Source organism: Mustela nigripes, chromosome 10 (genome assembly GCF_022355385.1).
Source record: "Mustela nigripes isolate SB6536 chromosome 10, MUSNIG.SB6536, whole genome shotgun sequence".
In the NCBI taxonomy this organism is placed as follows: domain Eukaryota; kingdom Metazoa; phylum Chordata; class Mammalia; order Carnivora; family Mustelidae; genus Mustela; species Mustela nigripes.
In genome coordinates, this window is record NC_081566.1 from 4119446 (window position 1) to 4143257 (window position 23812).

Consider the following 23812-nt stretch of genomic DNA (forward strand, 5'->3'; position numbering starts at 1 on the left):
TTCCGGGTCCGCCAGCACCTCCGCGGCGAGAGCGCCCCCGCGCGGCCGGCGGAGCGGCGAGCTCGCTGCTGCCCCCTCCCGGCGGCTCGGAGACCTCGCGGCTGCCCCGGGGCGGACGCCCCTTCAGAGCCGAGGAAAAAGCGCGCGCCCGACGGGAGGGCGGGATGTGACTCGGGCCGGGGGCCGGGCTGTCCGGGACGGATCTTACGCGCTCCCGCGACCCGTCAGGCGCTCAGCTGGGGCGTCCCGGCGTCCGCGAACGGCCTGCGCGCATCCCCCGGGGGCGCCCGCAGACGCCGCTGGGGGCTCCGGCTCCGCAGGGACCGGAAGAGACGACACTCCGCGGCCCGAGCACCGGCCGCAGGGGGGACCCCTCCCGGGGCGCGGCTGCAGGGGCAGGGCCCCGCCGGGAAGGCCGTACCGGAGACGAACGCGCACCGCCCGGGGCTCCGGGGCGCGGTTCTCCGCCCTCCGCTGTCTGGAAGGGGCGGCGGGGCCGCGGCGGGGAAGTCCGAGGCCGGCGGCCCGAGCGGGCGGGAGGGATGAAGCCGCCACGCGACGGACGCGGGGACGCCAGACGCGGCGCGCCCCGAGGTCAGCGGACCTGGTCCGCGAGGGCAGGTCACGCGTGGGCTCCGTCTGTCCGTCCGCCGCGCGCGGGGATGCCCGAGGGGATGCGCGACGGGCCCCGAGGGCTCAGGCCGCAGCCGCGGTCCGCAGCGCGCCGGCTGCCCGGGAGCCTGCGGGAGCGTCCTCGGGCCCGGGCTGTGACGGCTCGGGGGCCCTCGGGTCCGCAGAACGATCCGTCTCTCTCCATTTCTCTCCAGGTTTCTGTTCCCAAGTTTGGCAAGATCCCTTGGCTGAGTGAGGCCAGCCTCGTGAACAAGCCGCTAGTGCTCAGCCTCCCCAAAAGGTAACCGCTCAGCCCCCGAGGGCAAAGGTTGCAGGAAAGACCCCCGGGGGTCGGTTATCAGAGGGGCAGGCCCGGGCCGCTGAGAAGCCCAAGGAGAGGGTTCCGAAGCCAGACGTGGCCTGGGTGTCTCGGACGAGCGCGGGCGCTCAGGATGGGCCTGGCAGGGGGACGCCGGCCGCTCAACCTTCCCCTCCCGCCGGCGCTCCACAGCGCGGACCTCGCGCCCTGGATGCTGCGCGTCCACGCTTCTGCTGTCGTCGGCGTCTTACTTTGCCTCTCATTTTAACCACCGACGTCGAGAGAGGAGCGCCTGCCCGCGTCCCTGTGAGGCCGCTCCTCCCATCTCTCCGGTCCTTCGCTTCCGCACCGCTGGGCGACGGGATTCTCGGCCTCGGAACGCGACGTGCTGGTGCGTTCGCGGCGTTTTAGCGCGGACGCGAGCAGTCCCCGGGCTTCCTCACGCTTCTCCACGTCCCTGGCTGTGGTCGCACACGCTGCTCCGGGGAGGGGAAGTGGAAGGAAGGGGAAGGTGAGGTAATGCGGGCGCAAATGGGAGAAACCAGAAGGGCCTAGGGAGACACGTGCCCTCCTGCCCACAGGTGAGCAGTCCCCGGGAGGGACACTCTCCCCACATCCCCTCCGGACAGCATGGATGTGTATGGGCCGCTCCTTTTAAAAGCCACGTTCTCCGCAAGCAGCCAGCCAGCTGTGTGCATTTCCAGAGCCCCCTCAAGTGCTTCCAGCTCTTTCCTGCTACTTTTACTTAACTTCGAATCTGAGCTCCAGCTAATGTGAAATGGCCGGTGGCCACCGCCTGACTAGGGCAGGAGCTCACTACCCCAGCTCAGCCCTGTTCCCATCAGATCTGCCCCCGCAGCCAGGAGGAAAGCACCAGCGGGCATGGCTCTCCTGTTCCCAGATTGTACAGTTTTGGGGTCGGGCGCAGGGAGGGGGAACAGGACGGGGCCCTGAAGAAGGCCCAGAACACAGCGGGGCAGCGCCAGAACACAGCCAGGTCCTGGAATATCAGAAGGGACAGACTGTGGACAGTGTGAAGGGAAGGGGTAGTTTTCCCTCTGGCCAGCTAACCTTGAGCTGGTCCTGAGGAGAAATTACCTCAGGGTCAGTGAAGCTCTGCTCATTTCTGAACAGAACTTGGGCGGGGATCTCAGCCCATGTAAAGAGAAACACACTTGTCTACCTCACAGACACTGGCCGGACGGAGGCCCGGATGGTGCCTGGAGCTTTCAGGGAGACAACACCAGAGTGCAAAGTCCTTTGACAGGATGGTTTGTTTAAGTATCAGCAATTCTTAAAGATTAGAATCTCTTCATCCGGTTAAAGCTCTGGGTTCCAGGCTGTTTGTTTTTGGCAAAACCTTTTCCTCAGGCCTCGGTAAGATAGTGATAAATGTGCTTTTAGCATTTCCTAGTTTCGGACAAGCAGTTCTAACGCAGAACAGTCTGAAAAAGAGAAAGACACTTGCAGTGAAATGTACTCAGAGCCCCCCAGCCACGAAGCCCAGAAACACGCGTACCGGCTGGGGGAGTTGAGGCCTGGCTCAGACACCGGGGCCTCCACAGACCTCCTTCCTTCGGAGAAGACAGTCTTGCCACACGAAAGCCACCCTCATTCTCAGGCTCGGAAGCCCGCAGGTCACACTGAGGCCCTGTTGATCGGAGATCACTGAGTGTTCAGGCAGCTCAAGAGTGGCCTCTGGTCTCCCTAGGTCAGCATTTGGATGTCCAGTCCAAGGCAGGCTGTTCCAGGTCAAAGACAGTGAAGGGGCCGGGTCAGACCCTCCGCCCCTGCTCCACCAGGGCCCCGGGAAATGGTGAGCAGAAGTGAAACTGCGAATGCCTTGGGAATACCAAACTCCTTCCACATGCCTGAGTTATAAATGAACAATGAACAGCGACCTCTTTTCTCGTTAGAGAGGTGTCCCTGGCATGCCGAGTTTCCATTTCTGGAATGCCGGGGGCATGCACAGTGTCGTACACACAAGCAGTTTAGGACAACAGGCCCCCTGCATGCCTTGGCCTCTGATATTGTAATAAAATGAAACAACAGCCACGAGGCAGGTCACACCCTGTGAGGAAAACTGATTGGGTCCCCGCAGTGTCACTGCTCCACCCCTGACTAGAAAGAAAGAATGTTCCAGAGTGGTTGGAAGAAGAATCTGTTCCATGGGAAGAAATGAGTAGACGCAGTGCCCAGGGACACAGACTCCAAGAAAGCAGACCAGACATGGAAGAACCCTGCGCTTATTAAATATGAACAACTTCTACACACACAGCTCTTCCAAGGAGATCTGGTTGCATTTCACCCATTACACATCTGCTCTTACAAACAACTTTTTCCTGCCTTTGTACACTGTCTCCGACACTTCATTGGTTACTTCAAAACAAAAAGACAGAGAAGCTAGAGTGACTTACGAGGGCAAAGCCTTCCTTTGGAAGCTGCCAGATGGTCTGTGCCCTTCAGGACTGGGGTGAGAAACAACTCCCTGGGTGTCCCGTGGGTTATCTCTGTTGGCGAGGAGAACCTTTCCTCTGCCCTTCACGTTCTTCTGGCTGGTCTGAGAATCCCATCGACCTGAGACACATTAATAAGGGAAGATCAAATTTGATTTTGTACATACAGGAACCCACGTGAGATTCCAAAGACGGTCATACGTAATGACTATATATGTCATTCTGAACTAAGTAAGGAGAAGGGGTTGGGGAGTCAAAGGGAAGGAAAACAACTCACAGGAAGAAAGAAAAGAGTAAATGTTTGGTAAACGAATGTTTGCTGGGCCACCGAGAAACAAAGGGACCCAGAGATGAATTTCAACAGACTTTGCTAAATGCCTCCCAGGCTACCTTACCTAGGTGATAGTAAATTAGTAGTAAATAGTAAATAATCTATGGTGATAGCTCTCTTCCCAGGAACAGGTCCTCTATCTAAACTCTTTTGGATAGTTAAGGGGAAGATCAGCGTTTCTTCCCAAGTCTTTTGGGCCTTGGTGGTTTTCAGCTCAAAATAATCTGCAGGCCAGAGTGGTCCATCTTGGGGTTGTCTGTTTTGACCCCTACGTCTCTGAACCAGCCAAGGGCTTGGCTCTTCAAACCAGAGATTGTGGTTCTAACTTGCTTTGTTTTGATTACTTCAGATATCCTCATGCCTCTGCCACTTTTCTGATTTCATCCAAGAAGGATATGAATTTGCCTATTTTGTTTCAAGTTCCAGATGTCTTATCTAAGGTACTCAATTTTTGCTTTTTCATTGAAAAGACACCCACAGTGGTTCTAATAGGACATTGAGTGTACATACAAAGCTGCTTCCTATCTCCTTAGCAGAGCCCTGGGCCTGGAACATCATCACTCTTCCATAGACAGCTGAAATAAATAAATAAATAAATAAGTAAGTAAGTAAATAAATAAATAAGCATCGTAGGCTCACCCAAGCTCCAGGGCACTGGCCTTAAGAACAAAGGTCACAATCATCAAAAAGTAAACACACACACACACACACACCTTCCGTTTGAGAGACAGGCCCAGAGGACTTCAGGGACCACCGTTCAGCCTGTGTCTGGAGCCGGTCCTTGCTCCTGGAGCCTCTGACCCTGTCCCCTCACGGCCCTGGATCCCTCATGTCTCTCACATAGAAGATCCCACACCTGTGGAATTTCCTGCTGTCGTCCTGCTACCCCCTCCACCTCTCCGAAATCAACTGTGACTAGCTCCTGGGGGACACTCCTCGCAGTGGAGCACCCTGAGGGTTCCCGATCTTAGAGGTGCCGGTGCAGTCAGCAGTGCAAGGAGACCGAGGGAGGGAACTCCTGGGTGCATGAGGGGTTCCTCACCTGAGAAGTACACAGGGCGGGGCGGCGTTCCTAAGCACTTGTCACAGAGCCCATCGTGGGGACGCCCCATCGTGGGGATGCCCCATCGTGGGGACAGCTCTGCTCTGCAAACCACCATCGGCCGGCCATCCTGTCAGGATAGACACCTGCTTAGGGAGGCCGCCTGTGGGTAGCGTAGACAGGAAGAGGGGTGAGTCCGATGTCACCTCCATGAATGGGTGCGCAGACTGCACAGGTGCACAGCCGCCCTGCGAGGGGGTGGGCGGGGCAGGACGGGTGGGCAGAGAGCGGCGGGGAAGGGTTCCAGAGGAATGGGCTTCAGCATTCCATCTGGCAGGTGTTTCCACAGAGGGGGTAAGCACCAGGGGAGCCAAGACACCGACCTGAGCTTGCAGGAAGGGCTTGAAAACATCAAGGAATCAGGCCGCAGCAGCGAGGCATTAAGACTCTAGACCCCCCCCCCCCCCCGCCCCCGACCCAGTGGGCAAGAGGCCAGAGGGGAAAGCACAATGGCCAGGGAGGGGGGAGGACCAGCTTTGGCAGAACTTAGAATTTCACGGTGCGATGCTCACGGGTCACCACTAGAGAGCAGCCAAGAGCAGCAACGTCCCTAGCCTGCGCCCTGGGGCCTGAGACGGGCTGGGAATCCGGGGTCAGGACTCCCGCAGGGGTGGGAGAGCAGGGGACCCCCTCGCCCTCGTCCTCCCCTGTCGGGGCCTGGCGCTCCACCTGCCTCTCTCCCTCTACCGCTCTCCGCGCCTGTGTGAGGACACAGTGGCCCTTGCCGACTGGAAGGGCAAGGAGCGGTGCAGAAGGCAGAATTTGACCTCCCAGCGCCGGGGCCCCTAAAGGAAGATCGCAAGTATTCTGACAAGGTCTGCGTGTTCGGAGTTGCACAGAGCAGCCTGGGACCACAGAGGCCTCCCCTCGGACCCTGTGAGTGAAACACGGGCTTGGCTGGCAGGGGCTCCTTTCTGGAAAGAAACCGTGCTGTATCCAGTGGGAGAGGAAAGCACTGTGGACCCCAGACGCTGCAGCTCTACCTGTAGCCTCCGAATCAGGGACCTGCCAAAGGGCTCCGGCAGCGCGGCAGCCACCAGACAGCCCGGCCTCTGGGCACTGGTGCGAAGGTCATGCCACCTGGCCCCCTTCCCTGTCCCAGTCACAGGTCGGAGGGCAGAACTTGGAACACTCACATTCCAAGGGGCACCCCTGCCCTGCCCAGGAGCCGTCCTGTGGCAGAGGCAGAGGCAGGTGTCTGTGTGTCTGGGGCAATGTTCACTGATGGACAGAGAGGCACAGAGACGGAAAGACAGGGAGAGGAAGACAAACAGCAAAAAAAAAAAAAAAAGCAGAAGCTGAGAGAGACCCAGAGAGGTAGGCAGGGGCACAGAATGCAAAAAAGGAAACAGAAGGGGAAAGGCAGGGCTGACAGAGAAGAAAAATGGAAAATGAACCCAAAGACATGGAACCCCAACCCTCCCCCATTTAGGCAAGGGCCCTGGAGCTGCAACTCTCAGGCACAACTTTCACTGCCCGGGGCAGGCGTGGACTCCTCCAGACGCCCTGGAATCCCAGGCACTGGCAGCAGGGCCGAAGGGAGGCCCAGAGAGGACTTGCTCGGAGCTCCCCAGCCAGGCAGCTTGGAGGGTGAGGCCCACACGGGGGCTGCCCTGGAGACCCTGGGCCTACTTGCAGGGTCAGGTCCCCGTGCAAGAGTCGGCTCCCGCCCCCGCTCCCTCCGTCCTCTCTTTGATCCGGGTTGGTTGTTCCAGCCCAATGAGTCAGAGTCCAGAGGGGAGCCTTCCTTGGGCCGCTTTCAGAGACCTGTGACGAAGAGCGTTGCCTACCACGGACGCTGCAGGGCTGAGACGTGGCTGGGAAAAGGCACAGGACGTCAACTCCCAATTTTCTCACCACCTAGAACTCCTTTTCTTACTTCTGTCTCCCTGAATGAGCTTTGGAGAGCCCGTGACTGCCACAGAAACTACCCTGCGTACTACTCAGGCCTTTTCTTGTATCTGTGGACCAGACACCTGTAATTAAAGATAAGATTTTATTATTTTTTTTTTAATATTTGACAGAGAGGTAGAGAGAGAGCACAATAGGCAGAGCAGCAGGCAGAGGGAGAGGGAGAAGCAGGTTCCCCACTGAGCAGGGAGCCTGACTTGGGGCTCCATCGCAGGACCCTGGGATCATGACCTGAGCTGAAGGCAGACCCTTAATGGACTGAGCCACCCAGGCCCCCTAAAGATAGGATTTTAAAAGAGAGGTAATAATTACCACCACTGATCTGTTTCCTTTTTTGCATTCTGTGCCCCTGCCTACCTCTCTGGGTCTCTCTCAGCTTCTGCTTTTTTTTTTTTTTTTTTTTGCTGTTTTTTTTGTTTGTTTGTGTAAGGAGTCCTGACAGTATGCGCATGGCTGTTGATAATACTTTGTGTGGGTCTAAAAGGTTTCTGAGTCAACCTATGAGTATTTGAAAGACCTGTATTCACTTTGTTCTTTAATGGAGATGGCTGGTATTTTCAGACCGCAGGAAAATGTGTAATGATCAGAGGGGTTTTTTTGAATATTGAAAATAGCTCTCTGATCACTTTTTTTCCTAAGGGGTGTATGCCCCCATACAGACCCTAAGAACCCACTTTCTCCCTGACAAAAGGTAATCGTCTTTTGGCCCTTTAACCAAGGAAGTTTCTGGCTCACTGAAACGAAATACATGTATGGTTGGACCAAATCTCTCAACCCTCTGGGTCACAATTTCCTCGTTGTGTTCATTGAAAGAACTGAACTAGAGGGGCCCCGCGGGGTGTCTCTCATGGAAGGCGGGAGTGGAAGAGAGGAAGGGAACAGAGGCGTCGAGGGGCGGGGAGGACGCAGGCAGATTTGTCTGCGCTCCTGAGCGGGCCCATGAGGGCTATTGTTAAAGTCACCATCTGGTGCTTTCACATTGTCAGTTTTGGTTATGTGGAGAGGTCTGTGTGCGAGACAGAGGTGGAGGGAGGCAGAAGGAGGGAAATAGGTTTCTCTGATTCTTTATCAGAGATTCAAGAAGGCCAAGAACTTGGGCCATGAGCCGACCTTAGGAACCTCAGCAAGTATCAGCCGCAAACATCAGGACGTTTCTAGTCGCCACACGCGAGTAGCAGACTCGGGCTTCTGGGGCCCGGCTGAGCTGTGCGTGGTACCTTGGCCAGGCTACAAAAGGTCACTCTCACTTTCTCATCACAACTGCCATCTGCCATCCTGGGGACAGCTGCTTGGAAAATGAGAAGCCCATTAGCATTTCAGAAGTGCTTTTCTTGGTGGCTCTGCGTCTACAAGAGGATACAACCAGGGGCCCAGGCTCCGAACTAGCAGCCGCTTCTCCTGCCGTTCCTGCCGCTGCCGCTGAAGGCGCCTGGAGGAAACCAAGAGTGAGCAGCAAAGGCTGCAGAAGGAAAAGCCCTTTGGTCCCAGGGCTAGGAAGGAAAGCAAGGTAGTGGGTCGGGGGAGGTTGGGGGAAGCGGAGGCGTGTGAAACGTGGCCTCCCGGATTATCTGCACCGACTTCCCTGCACACATACAAGTGTGTGTCATGGGAAATAGTTTAAAATGCTCACAGTCAGTTAAGCGTCTGCCTTTGGCTCAGGTCATGATCCCCTGGTCCTGGGACTGAGCCCCCACAGTGGGCTCCCTGCTCAGCGGGGAGTCTGCGTCTCCCTCTCTCTCTGCCCCTCCCCCTCCATTTGAAGAGCTACGGTGCACCAGATTCTTGATGGGCTCTAGGGATGCCAGGATGTTCCAGATGTGTCTTTGCTTTTCAAGAACTCTCAGGCTGGTGGAGGAAAAAACATATTAAAAAAAAAAAAAAAAGAACAACAGGACAAAATGCAACAAAACGCGACGAAGTCTGTGATTGGAATCAGAACGGCAGGTGCCCGAATCGGGTTAGGGGTGTGCGGAGCAGAAAGACTTACTGAGAAAGTAACGGCGAAGCCATGTCGTAACCGAGGAGTTGACAAGGCTGGCTGGGACGACATATGAAACGTCCGTGCTCAGGCCCCACGGGATGGCGGTCATCATGGTCACGCAGCTCGAGAGCCACATCCGCAGCCATCATCAACCTGGCCAGATGCTGCCATGCACCCGGGAGGCCTCTCAGATAGACCCGCTGCTGGATTCGCAGTGAGCTCCTGTTCTGGTGTAGAAACCAGAAGCCTGGAAAGGGCGAAGGAATCTACTACAAGACACAGGAGCGTCTGCAGCTGACGCCGCCAAAACTGGATCTGCCCCAGGACGCCCCCACTGCCGCCTGCACCTGTCTGTGCCTTCTGCGTCCTTCCAGACTCCGTGTAAATGCCACTTCTCGAAGCCTCTCCCGACCCTCCCACGGGACGCCGTCTCTCTTTTCTGAAGGCCCAGAAGTCTCACGGCTGCTTCTGCGGTATCTAGCCCACCCCGCCTTGGTCAGAGTCTTGGTGTCAGAACTCACGGAGGTGAGGGTTGGAAGGAGGAGCCAACCCGCCCCCCACCCCGGGAGATCCCCCCACCCCGGGTATCAGGAACGATCTGGCAGAGGCTGGAATCTTCCAGAAGCCCAGGAGTCTCTGCCTCTCTGCCCACTCCCCACATCAGGCGGTGGCCCTTCTCTGCTAGCCTCAGTTACCTGAAGCCGGTCTTCTAGGCCATCCTTCCACGCTGTGGCAGGGCTTTCTGGGCGACGGAATGCCCTCCCCCCAACTTGTTCGCCCCAACACCTGCCGGAGCATGACCGGCTCCTGGAGCCCTGCGCAGACCCTGCCCTCTCTGCCCCGCCCCACCCCGTCCAGGTGACCCTGTGGCTTTTTCCAGGTTCACTGTGGCCTCCCCATAGTTCTGTCACGGCACCTTCCAGAGCGTTGTGCTTCCTCGTCCGCAGGCGGTGGGTGTGAGCCGCTGGCGGTCCGGAGCCCAGTCTGCCGTGTTTCAGGGACCCGGGCGCCGAGTGAATGGGCAAACGAATGACTTTGTCTTTCTCCCTGGCCTGCCTTAGGGCCAGAAAATGTCTCACTCATCTTTGTGGCCCCAGCCCAGCCCCCTCCGCAGGCTGGCCTCACAATAAATGTGTTGTTGAGTGGAAGGACCGAGCTGTTCACACTCACACTTCAACATCCCAGCCCACAACACTGTAACACGCGGTTGATTCTCTTTAAATGGCCTATATAAATGAAAGGTATTTTCAACATTTGTCCAAAGAATCCAACTTCATCCCAAGTTATTGGTCCTCATGCCTTCGAGAATGGGGCCTCACCCGAAGGCTGTCTCAGAGGATGAAGCCAGCGGCAGCCCAGTCGGCTGAAGGTCGCCCCAGGAGCGCACCCCAGGCCGGCCCCGAGGTGCAGACCCGCGTTCCTCCTCTTCCCGTTCCCCACCCCCGCCCGGGGCCGCAGGACCGGGTCAGGCCACAGGCGTGCACACACAGGTAGTCTGAGGTCAACAGACAGTCGGATGGCCGGAGGAGCCTTTAATTCGTACTCACTGTTTGTTCGGCGACCCTCTTCCCCGCCATGTTATCCACTCCCAGTGAACACCGCTCACGGCTCCGATGTCAGCGTGAGTGACGAAGGGTCAGTGGCACCCGTGCCACTGTGCGAAGGGGTCCTGAGGCTACTGATCGGTCTGTGGACCCCCCTCCTGCCCAAACTCTCTCTGGCCCTCCCAGCTGCAGCCAAGCCTGGCCTCAGCCTCCACCGGTGATGGGGCTGAGACCAGAGACTCCCCGGGATTTACGGAGGGCACAACTGGTACTGCTCCTACGCGTCCAGCCCTGCCCCTTCTTTGCTGCCCCAGGGACCCGCACCGTATCCTCACCTCCTCCGTTTCTTTCTCCCCTCAGGCCGGGAGGCTCCACAGGAGCCCCGTGCTGGTCAGAAACAAGCAGCTGTGCTCCACTTGTCAAGAGAGAAAAATGGTAGGTCAGTAGGACGGCAGAGGTGAGCGTGGGTGTCCCGGGGTAGAGCACTGCCCCTCTCCCTCCGGAGCCCAGGGGAGAGACAACACCTTCTGCAGGGAAGGCTGCAGATAATGACCCGTGGGCCCCGGGAGCACCGTTACCTGACACAGTATGATGACCCGTCGCCATTTGCAACAAACCCAAAGATGAACTAGGGTAGGCAAGTCAGTGAGGTAGAGCTGAGAAGCGCCACTTTGCTTTGAGATCCTAAAGTGACTCCACTGCCGTAGGGGTTCAGGTGGCTCGGGAACCCTCCCCCGGAACATTTCTCCAACACAGCACAACGTGCACCCGTACAAGCAACCTGCCTCGACCCTTACAGTCACGAGACAAGCAGCTTCATCTCTGGGTCCATCAGTTCAATCAGCGCCTCAGAGTAGAAGCTAAGGAGAGGTCCTGTAGCACCTTCCAGATTGGGGGGTGTCTGTAGCTGGTGGTGCAAAATCCAGGGGATGAAGCTAGCAAGGGTAGGAAGGAAACAGGGACAAAGCTCTGTCATCGTCGGAGCTGCTGCAGAAAGAGGCCTGCGTCTGGAGGAATGTTTTACAGGTCCGCGTTAGGACTTGGGTCTGTTGAAGGACTAGGGTAGGGTCAGTCAGGCTTGGGATGAAGACAAATTTAGTTAAACAGTTAGGGTTAGGGTCGGAGTTGAGGAAGGGTCTCTACAATCCTGTGGTTCTCCTTTGAACCCTGGGCTGACATGCAGTACGAGGAAGAGCAAGGAGTAGAAAATCAGGAGACCCAAGAGAGCCTCCTTTGAGACGTTAATGGCGAAAGGGCTTTGACCACTGGGATATGAAAGAGATGGGCAGTTTTGTGAAATCTTTCCGTGGGATTTGGAAATCTAACCGAAGCGGTGAGCAAAGGTGCGCCTGAACGTTACAATCCCTGTTCACGTTCTTTGTAATTTAGGTCACAGCGTTTGTTATTAGCATTGGCTGGAATCCGGGAAACCGGGATTGGGGTTTCTCCCGGTCTTGTTCCTGGAACCACTGTGTCCACATTTAGAATACACTGACCCCGGGCCCAAGCTGGCTTTGGCCGGCTGGCTCGCTTGGGACCTCAGCAGCTGCTCTCTTTCTCAAGACCTCTTCTCCGACCTTTGCCCTCGCCCAGGCCTGACTGGAGGAGAACCACACCCCGTGGTTTTGCCATTCCCTGCAGAACCCAGAAAGAAAGCCCTCAAACACTAACGTCAGACCAGTGCATGCAGACCCTGGTGAGAAGCTGGAGACAGTTAGAAAATGAGCAGGAAATAGATACCCTTGCTTCACTCTGTGCAACAGCCCTTCGGCTTCCTCCTGGGGTTGGGGTACTGCGGATCTGCCCCAGTCACTGAGACCTCTCCTTTCGCAGCAGGGGGCTGAAGGTAGATGCTGGGGAAGACATAAAAAGACTCCTAAAAAGAGCAGGAACTTCCTCGACCTGATAAAGCGTATCTATGAAAAACCCACAGCTAACATTGTACTCAATGAATATTGGATATTTTCCAGGCTGGATATTTTCCCCTCAGATCAGAAACAAGACCAGGTTGTCCAGTCTTGCTACTTCTATTTAACATTGCTTAGGGCAGTTAACACAAGGAAAAGAAATAAAAGACAACCAGATTGGAAAAGAAGACATAAAACTGTATTTGTAGATGGCATAATCTTAACACCTAGAATGTCCTAAGGAGCCCACGAAAGACAATTAAAGCTAATAAATGAGTATAGCAGGCTTACAGGATACGAGATCAACATACACAAATCAATTCTGTTTCTATATACTAGCAATGAACAATCCAAAAATGAAATTAAGAAAACAATTCCATTTACAATAGCATCAAAAAATTAAAATACTTAGGAATAAAATTAAAATAAATGCAAGACTTGTACATCAAAAGCTATACAACATCATGTAAAGAAATTAAAGAAGACCTAAATAAATGGAAAAAAAACATGTTTACAGGTTTTTAAAATGACAGTACTCCCAAACTGATCTCAGTCCAATACCTCTCAAAAGCTCATATGACATTTTTGAAGAAACTGATACGCAGATCTTAAAATACATATGGAAATGCAAGAGATACAGTATAGCTTAAACAATCTCAAAAACAAAGAGCAAAGTTGGAGGACTCACCCTTCCTGGTTTCAAAACCTACTATAGGGGCGCCTGGGTGGCTCAGTGGGTTGGAGCCTCTGCCTTCGGCTCGGGTCATGATCCCAGGGTCCTGGGATCGAGCCCCACATCGGGCTCTGCTCTGCAGGGAGCCTGCTTCCTCCTCTCTCTCTCTCTCTGCCTGCCTCTCTGCCTACTTGTGGTCTCTGTCTGTCAAATAAATAAATAAAATCTTTAAAAAAAAAAAAAAAAAAAAACCTACTATAAAGCTACAATAATCAGGACTTTGTGGTACTGGCACAAAGATAAACATATAAATCAGTGGAATAAAATTGTGAGTCCGGAAATAACACCTTACATTTGTGAACAATCAAAAAAGTTTTTTTAACAGGAGAAAATGAAATTTAATTACATAATATGAGATCTCCATAAGAATAAGAGGTCCTGAACAGTTGATTTTTGACAGAGGTGTCAAAACAATTTAATGAGGAAAGAATAGTCTTTTCAGTAAATGGTGCGGAGACAATTGTATATCCACATGCAAGAGAATGACTTTGTGCCCCTCCCTCACACCATAGACAAAAAATAACTACACGTAGATCAAAGGCCTACTTGGTAGAGCTAGAACATCAAACTCTTAGAGGATACCTGGGTGTAAATCTTCATGACCTTGAATAAGGAATAGTTTCTTAGATATGACACCAAAAGCACAAACAACAACAAAAACTACCTAAATTTGCCTTCATCAAAATTAAAAACTTTTTTTGTTGCAAACACCACCATCAGGAACACGAAAAGACAACCCACAGAATGGGAGAAAATTTTTGCCAACCATGTATCTGAAAAGGGACTAGAATCCAAAATACATTTTTTAAAAGTTTATAACTCGGGGGTACCTGGGTGGCTCAGTGGGTTAAAGCCTCTGCCTTTGGCTCAGGTCATGATCTTGGGGTCCTGGAATCAAGCCCTGTGTTGGGCTCTCTGCTCAGTGGGGAGCCTGCTTCCCTCTCTCTCTTTCTGCCTGCCTCTCTGCCTACTTGTGATCTGTCAAATAAATAAATAAAATCTTAAACAAACAAAAACAAAAAAAAGTTTATAACTCAACAATAAAAAATCAAGATGGACAAAATATTTGAATAAACATTTCTCCAAAGAAGATATACAAATGGCCAATAAACACACAACTAGATGTTCAACATCATTAAGCATTAAGGAAATGCAATTGAAACCATAACGAGATATTATTTTACGTCCACTAGACTGCGCATAATAAAAAGTGGACAATACAAGTGTTGACGAGGATATGGATAATTGGAACCCCCATACATTGCTGGTTGGAATGACATAGAGTTAACATATGACCCAGCATTTCCAGCCTAGATCTATACTCAAGAGAACTCAAAACATATGTCTGTACACAAACTTGTACAAGAATGTTCTTAGCAATGTCATTCATCATAGCCAAAAAGTGAAAACACCTCAAAGGTCCATCAACTGATGAATGCATAAACAAAATGTGATCTATAAAGGGGAATATTATTCAGCCAGGAAAAAAGAAAGTACTTCTATATGCTGCAAGCTAGATAAACCTTGAAAACATTTTGTTTTGTAAAAGAAACCAGACAGTAAAGGCCAAGAGTTATATCAATTTCATTTATATGAAATGTCCAGAACAGGCACATCTGTAGAAACAGAAAACAGACAGCGGTTGCCAAGGACTTGGGGAATGAATGAACAAAAATGAGTACTAAAGAGGACAGGGTTTCTTTCTGGGCTGTTGAAAATCTTCTGGAAGTAGATAGTGGTGATTGTTGCACAACTTTGTGATGCTATTAAAATCCACTGAGTTGTACACTGAGATAATGAACCTTATGATGTCTGAATTTTAAAAAAGATTAGCACTAGGAAAATATTTTTTAAAAATAAAAGCATAGATGGGGCACCTGGGTGGCTCAGTCAGTTAAGTATCTGCCTCAGTTCAGGTCATGATCCCGGGGTCCTGGGATGGAGCCCTGAATGAGCCTTCCTGCTCAGCGGGGAGCCTGATTCTCCCTCTCTCTTCACCCCCACTAGTGCTCTTTCTTGCTGTCTCTCTGTTGCTCAAATAAATACTGAAAAAAAAAGCATAAAATAGATGAATATCAGAAAAATAAAAATCCTAATAGGACTTGGCTTGTCTGACCACTCATACTCCTGGGTCTGAGTCCCCTGGGCCAGGAGTTCAGTTATTTAGTGTAGAAGAAATTACCTAGTGAAAGTTATGGCTGTGAGTCACCAGGGATAGCCACCTTAGTTTTATGTAAATTATCTCTTATTACATGTCTGCTCCAAACAGCTCATCTTCCCCTTAAAATATCTATTTCATAGTCCTTCTGTTACGTGCATTGCTCTCCAATACACACTTTCAAGCCCCTTCAAAGTAGGATGTCAGGGGCGCCTGGGTGGCTCAGTGGGTTGAGCCGCTGCCTTCGGCTCAGGTCATGATCTCAGGGTCCTGAGATCGAGTCCCGCATCGGGCTCTCTGCTCAGCAGGGAGCCTGCTTCCTCCTCTCTTTCTCTCTGCCTGCCTCTCTGCCTACTTGTGATCTCTCTCTGTCGAATAATTTAAAAAAAAATAAAAGTAGGATGTCAGACTGGATATACTGTAGGCACCCATTCTTTAACGTGCGTGTGTTCACTGGCTTCAGAAGTCTATTTACGTAACTGAGTTCATTTCAACGAGTATTTATTGACTGCCTACCACGGGCCAGGTACTTAGGTAATAGCTCAGCTACAAAGGAAAAAAAATAAACAAAAGAATTAGACATAAGTCCTACCTTTAAGGAGCCAGTGGGTGAACAAATAATGGTAATAAACTGATGAACAGAAGAGAAAGAGACCTGGTAGGAAGCAGAAGGTAGGAAAGCAGATATCAGGGAGAAGCAGGGACAGCAGGAGTCAGGGAAGTCTCTCCCAGAAGATGATGCACAGTTTTCAAGACTGAATAGGAGCTGCCCACACGACACACTTCTTCTCAGAAACAAAAATGCTGTCTTCGGTAGCTTTGTTCTGGGGCAGGCCCCGATCGCCCACTCATGGCTGTACCTACGATAGCCGTGGCTGGATTTAGGGGCTTTTGAAAAGGGGTCGTGCTAATCAGGAGAAGGTAGGGTTTCCTCCATCTTTCTTGGCAACAGAGCCAACTTCAGAAGAAAATTTAAAAAGGCGGTGTGTCTCCTTCATTCTCATCCCTTTTATATATCTAGAAACCTCTTCCAGGTTCTTACCAAAGACTTTGCTGCCCTCACGTCTCCCAGATGCTCCTGTTACCAGATCATTCCCTCCTCCCCCAGCTGCTGCTCCTCAGCTAATGAGTTACAACAATCTGATTAAATAACGTAAGTGATTGGCATTTCTACAGACCTGATGTTCAGGTTCTTCTCTATTTTCAAGCACCTCTGAAGGCCCTTAACCCACAGTAACTTGCAGGCTTGTTATGTCATACATTTAAATCACAAGCCCCTCCACGAACAGCCCAGTTGAACACCTGCACCACATCCCGTGATTATCTTTTCATTGTCGTGACTACAAATATCTTTTGAGAAATGGCGGGGGGCGGTTCTTAGTGAAAGCCTAAGCTCCAAAAGAAAACCAATATTTAGTGACACTAACAAATCTGGAAAAGTTCAAGAAAATATTGTCTTAATCAGGAATACTGTAACTATGATTTATTATAGTCCTCTAGGAAAGGCACATTTAAAATCAAATGTGCTTCAAGGTGTGTTCATTCATTCACTAATTTGATCAACAAATATTTCTTGAACAGGCACTGTGTTAGAACCTGGAAATACAAAAATAGGGACATGGTCTCTGCTCCCTTGCAGCTGAAATCTATGAGGGAAAACAGACGCCAAGCAAGTAAATACAATAAAAACATGAGGAATATGCTGGTAGAGGAAGCCTAGGGCACAGTGAGAAGGTAAGACAGAGGACCACCTAACAGTGGTCCAGGAGTCGGTGGTGTCCGAGAGAGGCTGACAGGTGATCTGAGACCTGAAGAATGTTGGGGGTGAGCTAAACAAAGAGAATTGGAGGCTTTACCAATCATGAGGTTTCTAACTTCAAAATCTGATAACCAGGGAAGAACCTAGACCCTATGACTTATGGGCAGGTGATCCTCTCTGGTTCATTCATATCACAAAAGAATATAGAGTGATTCCAACATTAAATACAACTTGTGTTTGTTAAGGCGGTACATTATTTATTTAAATTGGAATAGTTTGGGGCAATGCTCTAAATGAGAATTTCTTTCTCAGGTACAACCAAGAACTGTGATAATTCCTCATAATCTGAAACCATCCTTTGAGAATTTTATGACTCATAGGTAAGCTTAACATTTAAATCAGGACGTTATTTTAATAATTTATATCAGTTTGCGGACACAGGACAGTGGATTGAAAAACATAAGTAGAATGTTCAGGGAATGCTTAGGGAATGGGCTTCTCCACTGAATTCATTTCCTGGTTGAATCAGAGAATTAGACCAGAAAAGTTGTTTTCACCTTTTTGCTTGAACAACTATTGAAATTATGGTAGAAAGTATCATCTGCCTTTCCACTTTCCCCAAAACAGTACTAAGAAGAGAATACGAGATTCCTTTGGTAACTCAGGCAGAACTGAGTACAAATTTTCCATGTAGATGTAGATGACTTAAGTAATTCAGAAGGTACAGGACATCACACATAAGCTGTTCTCAGCCCATCAGTTTGTCTGGTTGTCCTTTGCTACTTTCTTATCAAGATCAAGTATATAAAAAATAAAATCCAGTCAGAATTTTGTTTAGTTGGATATCAGCCCCCCCCTCCCCCGTGTGTTTAGCTATCAGAAAGGGAAAAGGGACTTTGATGAAGCTTTTACTTCATTAGACTCACCATGGATAAGACACCAGTGTAGACAGACTTGCCTTACAGTAGATAGTTGGAATGTAGGCATACACCAGGGGCGGATTTGAGGGGAGTAACCAAAAAAGTTATATGTGATCCAATGACACTCTTTTTTTTTCCTCATAGAGAAAGCAATAATATGGAAAAATCAATAGGTCTTTTTGTAACCTTATGTTGGACAGCAGTAGATGTTATGATTCCTTTCATGAAATTTGCTCCACGCTGCAGTGTAGACTCAGATGCAGGGAACCCATGTGCTGGGCACCTGGCTCAGAGAGATAGGGTCAAAGAGGAATGGGTAGTGTTTTTGAATCCAACACACTCCAGCACTGATAACGTTTACCTGCAACTTTTCCAAAGCTCCTATCAGATCATAATAAAACTAATTCAAATAAATATTCTGTATAGACTTTCAATAGAAAAAAGAACTATCTAAAGTCTGGGATTTCTGAACAAAAGTTTCACTCCTCTGTGATAGAAACTTTTGAGATTTGTTGCCCCAGTTCATTTATCTTGCAAGTCTGGTATTTTAAATAAAGTCCCAAATTCCAGAATCATTACCTGTTATTAAACAAGTAACTTTTATTCCTTGAGCTAGACTAAGGATTGAACCAAAACTAAAATCACGTCTACACCAACCTGAAGTATCATTAGATGGTTCTTTTTTTTTTTTTTTTCAATGTAATGAAAGAAGACAGACCACTTCTGTTTGAGATTTAGCTAGTGTGACTATAAAGGAGGGTCCTGGCTCTGTTTGTAGCTTATAAAATCTGTTCTTAGGGTTTTTAAGTCTCACTATATATATGGGGAGGTAGAATTGTCCTTACTGAAATAAGAGTTTTTACAAAGTGACTTTAATTGTAACCGTTGTAGAAGTTAAATGATGTTTGTCCAATCGAAGGAATGAAGGCAAGAAGGAAGCGGGGGGGGGGGGGGGGGGGGGGGAAAAAGGGGGGGGGGGGGGGAGACAGGAAATATGAGTGGGGAGATAGATGTTTATTGAATTATAGTGCAAACAAATCTTAAACTACTCAGTCTTAGACACCTTCCTGTTTGTTCAACATGGGTAATAGAAAGAATTTTTCTTTTCCTTAGTCCCACTGATTCTTCCAATGGCAACCGAGTAAAATAAATTGGACAGATGGGCCATATTTTTGGTAGCAAAGTAAAAATAATCTTGGAAAACCTTGGTGGAAATGGAGACAACGAACTGAATGCAGATCTCACCAAAGTTTACAGATTTGTCCGTCTTTAGAACTTAAGCAATTTAATGTAGAAATGGTTTGGACTCATATCATTTTGGCCAAGGGTCATTTCCACAGCCGTTGCCACCAGGAGAAATAGATGTGGTCAAGCTATTTTCTCTAAAATTGGAAGGTGAAATAAGTGATGGGGATTAAGGAGTAGATTTGTGATGAGCACTGGATGATTAAAATAAAAACGAACTAACTGAATAGATAAAAATATTCTTTATAAAAATTGATTTGGGGCATCTGGCTGGCTCAGTTGGAAAATCGTGCTACTTTTGATCTCAGGGTCGTGAATTTAAGCTCCGTGTTGGGTGTAGAGATTACTTACATAAGTAAATATTTTTAAAATTTATTTAATCAAAGTTGGATTGACAGCAAAATATTTCTGAATTGTTCCTGTCTTGCTTTAATAACAGTCAGCAGTGGAAAAACCAGTCTCACTGAATAATATTGATGGGAATAAAGGAAGAGATTTTAAGACAAAAAAAATAAAAATAAAATAATAAGAAGGTTCTCACCAAAATATTCTGTTTTGCACTTGAAGAGTAGATTAGTGACCTGGAAGAGTTGTTCTTTTTTTTTTTTTTTTTTTCTGGAAACTGGAGGATTCTTGATTCCTTCTGTTTTTAGATCATACATGATCTGGCAATGAATAAAATATTTTTTCCAATGAAGTTTTTATCACAATCCTTAAAAGTGAAAGAGCTTGAGATGTGGTGGTCTCTGGCCCGTCATCTTACACTGTAGCCGACTGGTCTGAGCACTAGGTGAAGAGGTGCTGGTTTCAAGAGAGCATCTGCATTTTCACATGCGTAGAGGCACATTCCTTCCCACCAAGCCTTAGCCACATAACTGATGTGTTTTCTTGCTTCTTCCAAACAGAATGATGAATCTTCATCCACCAAAAGCCCAGACTGTAGCCAAACATTCCCATAATGACATCTCAACAGGTTTGTGTTCTTTCAGAGTTCTTGTAGCGGGGGGATATCCTACCCTGCAAGTAGTAGGATGAAAAGCTCAATCCCTAAGATGGTTTCTCAATTTTCCGAACAGGTTCCCTCTGTCTGCCTCTTTCTCTTTTCACATACTGCTTAAGGCCTGTTTTGATTGCTCTCCAGCCCCCACTTCAGGCCAGCCCCTTCTGTCCCCTCCCCAGGCCTCAGTGACCTTCATCGGTGCCTTGTTCCTTCCCAGGTCTTCTCCAGCCAACAGGGAATCCTCCCCATTCTTTCTAAAGAGCCCCATAATCTACCTGCTGAAGAGTTTTCATGGAAATGATGCTCAAAGTAGGTAATTCCCTTTCAGGCAATTTAGTTGGGAAAGGAACTGCATCCCCACACCCTTGGAATGGCCTCTCCAAAGCCCTGAACCTTCCACCCCACAGGCTTCCTAAACCACCTGCCTTCTGGCAGCTGCCCAGTGCTATTCTTAGGTCCACTTGCTATTAATAGACAAAAGGATCGAGGCTTCAGTTCCAGCTTCGGCATTGACCTATGTCTCATCTCTTAAGAGATGTCAACACTGAGCTGATGAAGGTGGGTGCAGGTCATTCTTTGGGGGCAGCTCAAGGGTTTAGTGCAGTAGAGGCTGTCATGTTAGTAAGTTTATCCATCTTCTCATTTGATCCCATATTGACTGTGAGGCCACCTCCATCTTTTCTCTCATTTGATATACACAATAAGGAAAATCAAGATCCTTTATTTGCTTTATACAAATGGGAAAGCCTAAGCTCCTTCTGCAGGGGAGCTAGCCAGAATTGCCCGAGAAGGCATCCAGAGAGGAGATTTGAAAATAGAAGGGATATCTTGAAGGGAGGCTAAAAGCGTGGACCACAGGCTTGGGTAATCCCATTGGAGATATTCACACGAGCAGAGTGGAGGGAAAGACTGCCAGTCCCAGTGAATCCCTTGTTAGGTGTCTGGAAACATTGGCCTTGCTCATGGATCTCATTTAGCCAAAATGAACTAAAGAGCCAAGAGCTAGGAACATCCATCCAAGAAAAGCTCCCCATCCACCATTTGCTGGACCACCTCGCTCTCTGTGACCGCCTCACTCTCTGGAAGGCACGGGAACATTGGGGGACAGGCACGGGCGCTTGGATTCAGTGTTCTCATTTCTGGTCACACACTCATTCTGAGTTTTCCTTGAACATGGAGTTTTTCAGGCCTGCCTTGCAAAGGAGTAGAACACACACACACATGCCTTTCCCTCAGCAAGAATGTTTATTTTGTGATTCTAAGGGCAATGCGATAAGATGCCTTTCATCGATTTATTAACCATGAGAGTATTGTTCAGTCACCAATATAAGAGCTAGACTTTGTGTACATAATGTCAGCACATGATGTTCTTGGACATATTGTGACTCTTGCCCACAGAGTCCATCCAAGGGCGGCGATCTTAGAGGCAGGACTTCGGGGAGAGTGCTGAAGGAGCTGGCTAGGAGCTGAAACTGGGTAGATCTACTGTCCAGGCCAGCTGTGACATTTCTGAGCTGAGCTTTGCTCCCGTTGGTGCCCTCTGAGTGGAGGTAAAAAGCACCAGTCTAGAAGCAAGGAGACCTGGGTTCAGATCCAAGTTTTGCTGCACAGTACTTGCCAAGTTGTTTAAACTGTCTGAGCCTCTGGGTTCCCACCTCTGAAACCAGAGAAACCTTCTGCTGTCCCACCTCCCCCTCCTACCCCCCGACCCCGTGCTGCTCCTGCCCCACCCCTGAGAGCCAGACTCTCAGTACGAAGCAGCCTTCACCTTTGATCAACCCAGGAAAACTGCTGAAGCTGCCACCCACCTGTGGACATGCTACAAAGACCAAATGGCTGACTCATCCCAGCGAACGTAACTGCTGGTTGTTGTCTAACTCCTCTCCTTGATCACAACAGTGACTTCTAGTATGTTTCTGGATTCAGTATATTATCAGTAATTATTAGTGAGAACTAAGTAAACAGAAAGAGCCTATCTCCAGAAGTTATGGGGACTTCTTCTGGATCCATTTATCTTGACTCTGGCGTTTAGTCCAGAGTACCAGGACACATACAGGCTCCGATTGTCAATAAACATCTGGAGAGACGTGAACAACCTGCTCTGGCCTGCCGCTGACACGTTGGTGTGACATGGTTCAAAGATCACTGGGCTAGGATTAAGAAGATCTGGGTTCTGGTCCTCGGTCCATCAGTGCCTGTGACCCTGGACCTCTGTTTCCTCTTACAGTGATAAGACCGAACCAGATCCTAGGTCTGTGGTCTTGCAACATCTCTTTGTTCTCATTCAGCTGGAGTGAGGAGCTTTTCCAGAGAATTCGGGACTCCAGTTCCCTTCCACTCAGTGACTTCCAACAGAAAGACGTTATCCTTTAAGCAATGTGTCTTCTGGGAAAGCTGAATATTCACCAACATTTTTGTAAATAAAATAAGATTTTAAGAAGAGGTCAGGAGGATGAGGATTTTAAGGAACCCTAGTTTACATTATTTCATAAAATGAAGGTTCCTTTTGAAATTCTAGTGCTATTTTAGACTTTTTGTTAAGATCATGTTCGGTTTTTGAAGATAGAACTGTGTATGTGTTCCTGAAAAGTCTTCTTTTTTTAATAATTATTTTTTAAAAATTTAATTCAGTTAGTTAACATATAATGTATTATTGGTTTCAGAGGTACAGGTCTGTGATTCATCAGTCTTATGTAACACCCAATGCCCATTACATCACATGCCTTCCTTAACGTCCATCACCCAGTTACCCCATCCTGAGAATTGAATCTTCTTTTCCCTTTAACGCACATTATAACTCCAGATACCTTTTATATTCACTTTTTATTTAATTGACAATAACTCCTAATACTTGAATTTTGTTTCTAGGTACTCTTTTCTGACCTCTTTGATAAGATTTTTAGGACCTTAAATCTTCTGAGGGATAAGATGGTTCTATTAAAAGAAATTCTTATGTGAATTTTGAATCTGTTTTATAAGGTCAAAAAAAAAAGTTTTTGGTGACCCTTAAATATTTTGAGTGTCTTTAAAAATATCTTCTAAGAAGCGCTTGTTTTTCCTCCTCCTCGCACTGTCCTGCAGATAGTGTCCACTACAGACTGCCCATTCTGGGCCCCAGGACAGCGGTCTTCCACGGACTGCTGGCGGACACCTACGCAACCATGCAGGAGACTCAACTCTCCTCCTTGCCCAGAAAAGAGCCAGTGGGCAAGACAATGAAGCAATGAATGAGTGGTCGGAGCGCATCACCTTCCGGACTCACATAGAGAAAACAAGTTAACCAAGCCAGTTTCTGACAGATTAGCCTAATTTCCTCCTGTCACCAAAAAAGTGACTCACTTTTGCTTTCCTGAGAGTTGCTCGAATTCTAGCTCCTGCCACTGTCTTCTCACTCACTTTTCCTAAAGACAAGTGGTTTAATTTCCGTGACTGTAAAAGTTTAACTGATTAAAACGGAACATGTTGAGTGTCAGGGTTTTTTTTTTGTTTTGTTTTGTTTTGTTTTTTATGATTTGTAACTGTGTTGTGGTAGACAACATCCTTCTGTTTCTAAGATTTGGGTTTTCTTGCAAATTATTTCAGCTCTTCCTCAGGGCAGGGGGCTGGAGATGGCTCCTGGAGGTCTCTTGTGAGTTCAACCTATTGGGAATACAGGAGAGAAATGGAGCTCACCCTCCTGTCCTTGCCTCTGTCAGTTACATGATAGATGACCGGAGACTGTGACGTAATGGGAAAATGGCAAGTGATTAGTGACTACAATTCCCCAGGACAGGACACGTGCCTTGTCTCGCCCCCCTCGTTTAGTGCCCTGTGTATTACCGGATACTTATCTGA

The 23812-nt window shown here is 49.1% G+C and overlaps 1 protein-coding gene across 1 annotated transcript; it reads left to right on the forward strand.

Annotated features, from left to right (window-relative positions):
* Positions 1 to 662: 662 nt before the first annotated feature.
* C10H1orf105 (chromosome 10 C1orf105 homolog) lies at positions 663 to 23432 on the forward strand. Its single transcript, XM_059414226.1, has 6 exons — positions 663 to 913; positions 4068 to 4158; positions 10617 to 10691; positions 17126 to 17193; positions 19884 to 19951; positions 23060 to 23432. Exons 1-6 carry the CDS (start codon positions 663 to 665, stop codon positions 23203 to 23205), a joined length of 699 nt encoding a protein of 232 aa, XP_059270209.1. The 3' UTR covers positions 23206 to 23432.
* Positions 23433 to 23812: the final 380 nt, after the last annotated feature.